We start from the raw sequence: 11,350 nt of genomic DNA on the forward strand, positions 1-11,350 counted from the left end.
AGGGTTTCAAGAAACCAAAGTACATATACCAAAGTTAAGAATCAATATCATATATAAAAGAGCTTCAAGAAATTGTCTGTTAAATTGTTCGACAACACAATAGAGAACCTTCGAAAATCAATGAATGATTATCAAGCAACTGGGAGCAAGTATTTGTTAAGGCTTCAAGCTTACTCCGATAAATATGAAATAGAATAACATAGTGAGTTTACTCTGGCAAATATTTAATATGAAATAGAATAAAATTGTGAGTTACCACTGGTATAAGATTGGCTGGGCTAAAGCAGCAATCCCTTACATAATATAATCCAGGGCTTCAGGGACCAAGAAACCTTGGCCTATTTTAAATCAATTTTACTATTGTAAATAATAGCCATCCATTGATGGCGATTTGAACTGACTATATTCAACGCAGGAAACTAATCTATATTTTGAGATAAGAAAATTTATAAAAACATTAAGTTAAAAAAAGCATCAAATGACACATAGAACCACTCCTCTTTTGATTGCTTCTGAAAGCTTGCATCATCAATTAGTAATTTTGAAAATAAATATTTTTTGTTATTGTACAGATAAATTAAACATATAAATTGGCAATGTTCTTGGTTTTTAAACCTTTTTTTGGCCATTTGTATGCACTAGACAGCATGATCGAAAATCTTTTTTTGTGGGTGATATTAGAATTTCACTAAAAAATACAGAACAAGCTTAAGAGAATGAGATGAAAGAAAAGTAAAATAATAGAAAGATAAGCTTAAAGATTGTTTATCAGAAAGAACGCCCAAGCCAACATCAAAATATGAAAATATCCCATACTCATCATTTGACCACCTATTAATAGATTTAAGAAAAGTTTCAATACTATAAGAATGCTATATTTAAGAGTGATACGAGTAAAATTGCATAGCAAGCAAGAATTAACAAAACCCATTGTGAATGAGAAAATCCGGGTTGGCTAATAGTTGTCCAAGCGATAACAAATTCTTAATAAGGATGTGTTCCATGTGTGAATGGGCATTTTGGGCAAGCAAGAATTAACAAAAGCCATTGTGAATGAGAAAATACGGGTTGGCTAATAGTTTCCAAGCGATAACAAATTCTCAATAAGGATGTGTTCCATGTGTGAATGGGCATTTTGCGGGTATGAGTTGTGTGAAGATAAATTCTTAACGAGACTGCATAAGGATGAGTTTCCAATGAGGATGAGTTCGACGTCAGGGCAAGTTATGTGCAAGGAAGAGTTCTATTGGAAGATGATTTCTTTGTGGGGATGAATTCTTAATGAGGATTTGTTACTAGTAAGGAGAAGTCTACATGGGAACGAGTTCTCAAAGAGGGCAAGTTTCCAACGAGAACAAATCCTTATGAGAATGAGTTCTCAATAAATATTAGTTTTGTGAGGACGAGTTCAAAGTTGGACAAGTTCTAGAGGAGGATGACTTTATTTAATGAATTCTAAGAGACAAATCCCTTGATGAGATTTTGGGGACAAATTTCCTTGATCAGTTGAGGAAATAAATTATTTTGACAAGTGATTTTATTTAAGTTTCCTAAGCAAGAATTCTGGCATGGACTAGCAAGTAATCTGCGCAAATAGATAATGACTTCAATAAATTCAATTCAGGTTCATAGGATGAACTGATCAACCTGACCCAAACAAATTTGTGTATAATACAATTCTCTAATTCTCATATCACTTTCATAAGTCCGAGAGTGGGAGAATGAAAACTAAACAATTCATTTTAATATAGATGAGCTAAAGATGTTGAGAAAGCATTTTGTTGATATCACTTGAATGCTAGAATGTCTTCCACGTTTAAATTTGAATATTTAGATTACATATATTTAAATTCCTTTTCTGAATCTTTGAATCAAATGAGTCGAATAAAAATTTTGAATCGGATGAGAAAAATAATAGCTGTGAATAGAACAAGCTAAATAATAAATTTGAATAGAATGAGGCAAAAAAAAAAATTGAGTACAATGAGTTCAACAATAATAAATTTTGAGAAAATTAGCTGAATACTGATTTTGAATAAAATGAGCTAGCTCAGCCAAGTCATAATTTTGAACAACATAAGTTGAGTATTAATATTATCCAAACAATGAATGACACCTCAAGCTATACTTGATTTTTATCCCTAATGTATGTTTATTGAATAAACAGTAAACCTGAATGGGCATGACAATCTCTATACTTGCCCCGGGAAGGGATTTTTATACAAATCTTATGGAAAAGGAGAAAATCCAAATTCTAGGGCTTGAATTTTCCTCTTTAAATATTAAGAATATTAGCACAATGCCCAATTTGTGCAGCTTTTGAAAAAATCCAAATATCGAATTAGTCCATTTTTCAAAGGAAATTTCTTGCAAGTTATCAAATGAGTTATCAAATAATCAAGTAATAGTTCGAAGAAATGATTCGCCTCGTAGAAATTTAATATGATTTTGTTTCACTTGATTCATCAAAATTTGCTTATTCAATGAATGAAATCTAGACTTTTGAGTCAAGCATAGAGCAACTTCATTAAGTGCAGACTATCCATCTACCTGAGGAGCATTACTCTCCTACAAAGAAATGCCTCACTAAACTTAAACTTGTTTCTAAGCCGAGACCACTTGAGTCCATAGGATAAGTTAGTCTACCAATTGTTTAACTTGTAGGGTATGCATTCAAAGTTAAAGTTCTTCGTATTTCAATCGAAGTTTTCAGCATTTTGAGTTTCAAATTTAATGTTCGGTCGGCTTCAAATTGAATAGGCTAACATTAATTTCAAGATGAAACCATTTGAAAAGAGGGATGAGGGGAGAAGAAAACCGACCATTGAGAACTTCGAGATCGAGGGTATCGACGTCGAACCCAGCCTCAAAATAGTGCTGGAAGACATGGCCGGGGGCGTCAACGTGGGTGCCAGTGTGGGCCGGCAACATCATCTCGGAGTTGTTGGCAAGCGAACCATTGTCCATGGATTGGAGCAGTCGCAGAAACTGCCCTACCCCATCGGCCGACTCCCACGCCGGCATGTCCTCCCTGTAGTAGTGGGAGATGTCAATGATCCTCCCGCCGTCGTACTCCTCCCTCCTCTCAAACACCAGCTCGCCCTCTCGGCCGGCGGCCGAAACCGCAACGCGAAACGGCAACGCCAAATGACGGGACGTCGTCGTAGGCGGGGTGGGCAGAAGAGGCGCAGTGAACTGCCAGTGAGAGCATGTGCAGAAGAAAGAAGAAGATGTACGATTTACCGGCGATCCTTGCCATGGCGACGGCGGCGGAAGAATCCTTCTGTTGGTGGTGGATAGATTTCTTTGTTATCGATCGGGAGACGACCGCTGAAAGCAGGCCGGCAAAACCGCTCGCAACAGAGACGACGGAAGCGATAAGCCAACTCAAGTCGGATAAGCAAAAAAAATTGAAAGATTTACATGCAGACCGCTTATTTTTTTCTTTTACATATCTAACCTAAAGTTTCATACATACATAATATATATATACATACATAATATGCCAACTCAAGTCGGATAAGCACAAAAAATTGAAAGATTTACATGCAGACCGCTTATGTATTTACATATCTAACCTAAATTTTCATACATACATAATATATAGGGGTGTAAACTAGCGAAGGCTTGTTTATATTTCGAGCTAAAAAAATGTGTTCGTGTTCGCCTCGTTTGCTTAATGAGCCGAACATCAGCTGTTCACGAACAAAAATTACTTTGAACAACCCTAATCATGTAGCCATAAGACAATAAGGGTTTAAGCAAGATTTAAAAATTATTATAAGATTTAAAAAGTATTATTTATTAAAACATCATTTGAATTTAATTTAATAAATTTTATTCTATTTTCTTAATTAATATTTTAATTGATTATAAATTTTTATAGCCTTGTAGTCACTTAATTTTTTTTAAAATACTATTTAATATATATATATATTCCATTCAAAACTTCAAATAGTCCATTCAAAATTTACAATTCAATTATTCAAAACTTTTGTCCCTTTTGAAACAACCACTTATATTAGGGGCAGCTGCAACTTATTGAATAATCTGCCGATAATCTAGATGCAGTGATTGTTACAAATTTTTATTTTTTTGGAAAAGTCTGACCGTTATCAGAAAGTTGTCACCACACCTAGATTTGTGCAATGTAAAAACTTTGTTTCCAGCATTTTAGAAACACATAAGCTGCCAAAACTCAGTTTATCCAAATTACTGAGGCACCGCACCAAATAAACTATACCAAACAGGAAAAAATATTACATCACACGTAGTTACTCCACACGTAGTTACGTGCGGAGTCCAATGAAATCACAAAACACAATAATAAAAGAGAATATTATGCACGTGTTATTCAGGCGTGATTGTATGTTTTTTATGTGTTATTGTGTTCTGTGAATATTCCTGATGTTGTAATGACATAATAACACATCAATGACATTCGAACAATATTATGATAGCACGTGAATAATAATATGAGTAGAATATTCTTATGAGTTTTCGTGCTGTTTTTTTTTTTCTCTCTCTACGTATGCGTGAGTGTGGCGTCTGTCGCTCGTCTGTAGCTCGTCTACGTATGCGTGAGTGTGACGTCTGTCGCTCGTTTGTAGCTCGTCGTCCCACTCCTTCGCTCGCTCTCTAGTGGCTGTATTTCCCGCAAACAAATGTCTCCCGATCAGAACAGCGATGATGTAAACAGGAACTTGTGGATTTCGAAAGATTTTTCTCGTGCCTCTTCTCTAGTCATTGTATGGAAAAATTCTTTTTTTATTATTTTTTATCATATCTCTTCTCTACTCTTTCCATGAAAACAACAGTGGATTTCAAAGATTTTTTTCTTTTTTCTCACTAAATTTCTAATTTTCTTATCTACAGGTTCCTCTTTTTTCTCGCCTTTCCATCATAACTGCTCCGATTGTGAAAATAATGAATTTTGAAGTTTCAGTGGCGAGGTGGTTGTATTTAAAGTTTTGGGTGATATGTATATATGTAAAATTCCTTATATTTATAAAATTTATATGTATAAGAAAATTAAGTTGCATAATGATATGTGTCAGAAAATTCGCAGCAGTAAAGCAATGAATTATTGTCTTAGTATTGTACGAAAGTTTAGCACACACACATAGATGAAAGAGAAACATGAGGTGATGACTCGAGAAGTTTTTTTATAAAAAGCCCGTAAATAGAAAAATCACGGGGTCTGACCCATTTGCGAAAATTCACTATTGATTGATAATTACAGAAACCCCTTATCCTAGAAGCCTCTTATCCCTCAGATGGGAAAGTATAACTATATCTTTTCAAATTATAATGTTGGCTAACAACGTCTGGTTGGTGGTGATCGATAACGATTGACGGAGCTCGACGACAGAGGTCGGCGGTGGTCGACGATGATCGGTTGTGATGTTGAACTGCAGCTTCTCATCAAGGTCTCAGACTCTCTTTCTCCAGACTTCCGCCCCCTCTCATGACTATGAGAGGGATGAAGCTTTATTTATAGTGTTTTGGATGCAATTAATGCAGGAATATAAATCATTTTGATCGGATGATCCGAAGAGCTTCCCTCGATTACATGGCGTTTAATTGACATTTGAGTATCTTAATGATGTAAGAATTGAATGATCTTGGGCTCGTTGGATTCGACTTGTCGAGACACTCGATTCGAGTATAAACTTATCATATTTGACAATCGTTTGACCTTCCAAATATATATGTAAATCATCTAAGTGTGGTTTAATGATTTGATATGGGTTTCATTTGACTCGGATTAGGCTAGTTTTCATATTTTTAGGTCCGTCTCTTCAAGCCGGTCAGTTTGACCATAAGTTTACTGAAATCGGAGTTCTAGATGACTTTTTATTAAGATTTGCATGTTTCCTGCTTAAAATATCGTCTCGAGATTCTTACCGGATGATGAAAATTTGCTGGTGGCGTATCACATAATTTGTCCTTATTTTTATATTTTAAAATATATAAAAGTTGAAGTAATAAAACTTGAATGTGTTCAAAATACAATAATTTTAAGAATATTTTTATTTATTTTGGATAAAAAAATTTTCAAAATTAATTATTAATAAATTTCGAACTCATCTCACATATCAATCATAATTTCTTTCAACTATATCGCATGTCGCACTTATTAACGAAACTCGTTGTCCATAGCACCAAATTGTAGCTGCAATTCGCTATCAAACCCTATCCTGAATTTATTTATATTTAAAATCAAACGCAAAAAATAATTTCATGTGCGTATTTTTAAAATGAAGTATGTTGTATTATTAAATATTTAATTCTGACATTTTTTTTTTCTTAAAATATTTACTGAATTTTAAATTGTTAATTAAAAAGGATCCATTTGCTCGCAGGCCAATAAGAGGTGCTTCTTTTTGTCAAACGAGCAAGCAAGTTTAATACTATCTTGAATAAAAAACAAGAACGAGCGAAGTGAGGACGACCAACCAGATCTGGTATACTTATAATATTTTGAAATGGGAGAAAAATATAATCCTCAAAATTTGATCTTTAGAGTTGTTGCTATTGACAACTATTTTTTATACAGCATGCGTGCGGAGTGCCTTCTTGAGTTCACATGCAGTTTGAAAATCCCCTCTGACTAACTTTTTCGGAGGCTCGCGCTTGTGGAGGTCCAGGGTTACCATGCTTTTGGAGGTCCCTTAAGATGTAGCTAAACAAGTGTGATGTATCCCCTTGGGAGCACTCTAGACCTCATAACGAACAAATACACTTGAATCTCTAGTTATGGGTAGTTTACGTAGGTATTCTTTCACTGATATTTGTTTAAGGTGCTTTTAACCGATCTTATTTGCACGAACATAATTGGTTTATCCTTGCGTGGTCTAGTGTCGTCCATATGACGGTGGTCCAGTAGCAGCGACAGTGGCAACGACTAAACAACACCAGTCATGTAATAGTGACCCGACAGTAGAGGTGGCTCAATGAAAGTGCTCAAGCAGCAATGGTCATATGGAAGTGGTTGTCAAATAATGGTGGTCCTTAAAAAACGACAGTGGTTCAATAGTGGCCCTGCAGCGATAATAGTGGTTCCACGGTGGCGACTGATGTGTGTGAAATATGTAATGTTATTTCTTGTGTTTTCTTCTTTATTTGTATCATATTTGTGTTTGTTTAGGTCGTTTCAGTGTGTATTTGCACGTTTTAGGTCATAAGCTAACAAGATTAGAAAATAAAGCGACAAGAAAGTCAAACCCTCATTCCTAACAACCCATTTTAAGCGCCCATGCGCCTAAGTCAGGTGCCCCGATGCGAAAGGAGACCCCAGTGCCAAAGAAAACCTTCATGCATGTAGAGTACTGAACAATGGGAAAGTTTGTGCTTGGGCTAAGCACCTAGGCGCCCCATTTACGTGGTGACCCAACAACCATCCAAGTGCCATAGAGCTAACCTAAGTGCTGAGGAGAAGAGATTTAAGCAGAGTTATCGTCATTCCAAGTGTGAGACTAAGGGAGAAGATAGAGAGCACATAAGAGAAACCCAAAGGGCTGGTGAAGGGTGCCACCGAAAAAACATTTGGGAGCATTGTGATCTTGAGCGAGCGTTCCCCTAGGTGAGATCAAGTGTATTGAATACTCAGAGTTGGTGTAATTGTAGTTGATTCATTGTAAGCACCTGAATTTCAGTAGAACATCTTAATTAGACAGTTTTAAACAGTTATTACTTTGATTTTGAAACGAATTTTTTTTTTATTCATCTTTAATGAGTAGGAACTAAATACCTTACTCCCTTAAATTGGTAATCTATGCAAGTAAACTATAATATGAAATTTCAAGGCTTTTTATGACATTGAAAGAGGCTTATGAGTAATATTGTTCATGATTGTCAACAATATTTGAATCATGTGGATAGGGCTAGATTGCTAGGTCCAATTCAATGGAGGTCTTTTCACTTAAGAAAAGCCACGTGCTTAGTTCATAAGATTCAGCACTTTGCAAAATAATTTCGATCACTTTAAAAAATTCACAAAATTGTGATACTTCAGATTAAATGTAGGACTAATAAACTAGAACATACTTAAATCTATATACTATTTGAGTAACATGTATGTTTGTGTGGTTTTTACGTGCTTCATAGCATATCGAGAAACAACTGCAGCAAGTCGACAATGGTGCTGCAACGGCGACGGTGGTCCAACAGTGGCGACGACTGGTCAAAGGGGGCCCATCGGTGATGGAGCTCACGAACCACTTAAGAGCTTGGAGCTCCTTCAAATTTCCCCTCCCGATCTCGATTGCCTTTCAAGAAGAGAGTGAGAGTTTATTTATAGATTTTGTGAATGATATGCTTCATGAATATTACATGAATTCAGACCACTTCATCAAAAGACCTAGAGTTATTCTTTTGATTAAATGATATTTTATGAGTATTTAAGTGCCTTAATGATGTATGAATTAAGTGATATTGAGCTTGTTGGATTTGTCTCATTGAAACACTCGATTTGATTAGAAACTTTTTAGATTTGGAGTTCATTTAATCATTCAACTGAAGATCCAAAACTTCTATTTGTGCTTAAATTATTTATTCTGGTATGATTAGACCCATATTCAAACGAATCAGAGCTTGAATGATCATAAATTTGTATTTGAAGTTATGTCTCACTCAAAATTCTTTGAGATTCGTGCAATACATAATAAGATATAAATCATAGATCACCTCGAGAGGTTTCCTATCATAATAGAAAGTTCTGGCTCATTTTTTGAAAGAATTTTAATGAATATAATCCACCATTTAAAGCAACAATGAAGGTAATGTCATTATCAAGCAAACAAAGTCTATACTAATTGAAGAAAACATAACATCCCCAAAATTTGTGCAATCATTGAACTACAAACCATCAATTAAAGCTCGATCATTCGAATTTTAACTTCCTTCTCAATTCATAAATACATATAGTAAGCTCAATAATTAAAAATGTATGCTCACAAGCACATATAAAGATCTTCTTTGATATTTCAGAAGCTAGCTCAAACCTTTGGAAAGCTATATGCCAAATAGATTAAAACTCATAGCCCCAAACCTAATTCAATTTGCTAAGCTGCAACTTACAAATAGTGAAATATGAGAGCAGCATTATATATTTATGTATTGCCTCTCATTCATTTATTGTTATTCTTCTTTAATCTCTAATGCTGACTCCTCCACAAAGAGTAGCTAGATGATAATATATTTTATGAAAGCTGCATGCTACATTCAACCAAAATTGCTCCAACATTTAATGCATTATAGTATGTAGATGTCTCATTCATGATAATGGCTTGTATCATTATTACTTGGCACAATATTCAAATTATGAACATGCATGCCATGCACTGTCCAACTACAGATATAGTCGCTTGATTTAGTACATGTGCACGATGTGATGATATCTACATGGTATCATCTTCGCCGTCGTCTTCGCTGCATCCTGCCTCCTCCTCTTCTCTTCCATCATGATCCACAGCGACATTTAGTGGCGAAATCTAACCGGAGGTCTACGGGAAGGAAGATTTCCGATGACGAACTCCAGCCGATTCACTTGCATCGAAACAGTACATTAGCTTTAAAAAGTTGAACGTAAGACAACATGTTTTAAAAAACTCAATTTAAACGAACTTTTTAAAAAGAAAGCAGAGGCAAACAAAACTTTAGTAAGAGATGCTACTAAACAAGAACTATGCAAGACAACATGTTTTAAAAAGCTCAATTTAAACGAACTTTTAAAAAAGAAAGCAGAGGCAAACAGAACTTTAGTAAGAGATGCTACTAAACAAGAACTATGTGTGTGTTTTTTTCCTAATTATGAAATTTTATATTAGAAACTAAAGTCCCATAGATAAATATATTAGATTTGGGAGAGGGAGATTGAGATAAAGATAGATAGAAAGAGAGTGAGAGAGAGAAGAACAAAAATAATGAACATCAATACATCTGTCTTCTTATAAAATGATTTTCTATTTGTAAAGGAGATAATACAATGATAATATTATATTCTTAACAACATTTAGAAAGTGTCAGCGCTACAAATGTGGCCTTATCGTTTGGTTGTCTTCTGGCTCAGCCGACTAAATTTAGTTGACTCAGGTCAACGGGATCAGCTCGACCGACTGAGCTTAATCAGTGTAGCTTAGTCATACCTAGTTGATTATCTTCGATTCCTAATGAGGAGTCATTGGGGTCCCCTTCGATTGATCAAATATATTTTGTTGAATTCGATCATCCTTGGGATTCGCTCTCCTGAGGCATAGGTTATCACGTCAAGTTGGTTTTTCTGCAATGGATGACTTTGACACTCTTTTATCTTATTTTCAGTCGGGTGGCTCGTGTTAGGATCACCGGCCATTCTCTTGTCTGTCTCGTGGATCGGTCGGTTTCAACCTAGTTGGTTTGGCTCATGTGTCTTTGCTCATTTAGCCAGATGGGCACATGATCTTCTACATTGTGCACGCCTCCACCCTACACACTTATAAACAGTTAAATCACTTTAAGCCTTTATGATGAGCAAATCCATAAAATTACCAAATAAGTAAAGGAAAAAAAAAAACAATTCTTACTATTTACATATTTTACGCCCATGCTTCATATTTACATCGATAACATATTGATGCTTTAAACATAAAAATATGGATTTTATTTTTTCTAAAAGTTCTAATAATATTATAATTGACGTGACATTAAAGATTTGTGTGTAAATATTAAGGCTTGGATATGAGATATGCAACCAAACAAAAACTTCCTGCGAAAAAAAAAAAAGCTTTTTTTTTCTTTTCTTAATTATGAAATTTTACAATAAAAACTAGTGTCCCATATAAATACATAAGAAGTCAGGCATATAAACACAAAAAAACCTCTATTTTTTTTTCTTAACAATTAAACCCCTACCAACTTCCTCTCAGCTATAAAGACAAAGCCAGCTACCTCCTCCAGAGCTGATCAAACCAACCACCGGTGTCCGCCATGGGAGAAGCTTCCCCTCTCCTCCACTTTCTCTTCGTCTCCTTCCCCGGCCAAGGCCACCTCAACCCCCTCCTCCGCCTAGCCAAGCGCATCGCCTCCAAAGGTCCCCTCGTCACCTTCTCCACCACTCTCGAGCTCGGCCACCGCATCTCCCCCTCCGCCGCCGCCGCCTCCCCAGGCGAATCCGACTTAATCCCCGTCGGCCGCGGCCTCCTCCGCTTCGAATTCTTCGACGACGGCTCCGACCCCACCGACCCCCGCCGCTACGACCTCGACATCCTCATGTCCCGACTCGAATCCAACGGCCCCCCGGCCCTCTCCCTCCTCATTCACCGCCAAACCCTAGCCGGCCGACCCACCTCCTGCCCCCTCAACAACCCCC

At 36.1% G+C, this 11,350-nt stretch overlaps 1 protein-coding gene across 1 annotated transcript; it reads right to left on the reverse strand.

Annotated features, from left to right (window-relative positions):
- Nucleotides 1-2,821: 2,821 nt before the first annotated feature.
- Nucleotides 2,822-3,116, reverse strand: LOC110037260 (kynurenine formamidase-like; the record flags this gene model as incomplete). The annotated part of the gene is given in 1 exon segment (XM_020741858.1): nucleotides 2,822-3,116. A coding segment is annotated over 1 exon segment (295 nt), but the record flags the coding sequence as incomplete, so codon positions are not given.
- Nucleotides 3,117-11,350: the final 8,234 nt, after the last annotated feature.

This window comes from Phalaenopsis equestris, unplaced genomic scaffold, assembly GCF_001263595.1.
Source record: "Phalaenopsis equestris unplaced genomic scaffold, ASM126359v1 Scaffold217584, whole genome shotgun sequence".
In the NCBI taxonomy this organism is placed as follows: domain Eukaryota; kingdom Viridiplantae; phylum Streptophyta; class Magnoliopsida; order Asparagales; family Orchidaceae; genus Phalaenopsis; species Phalaenopsis equestris.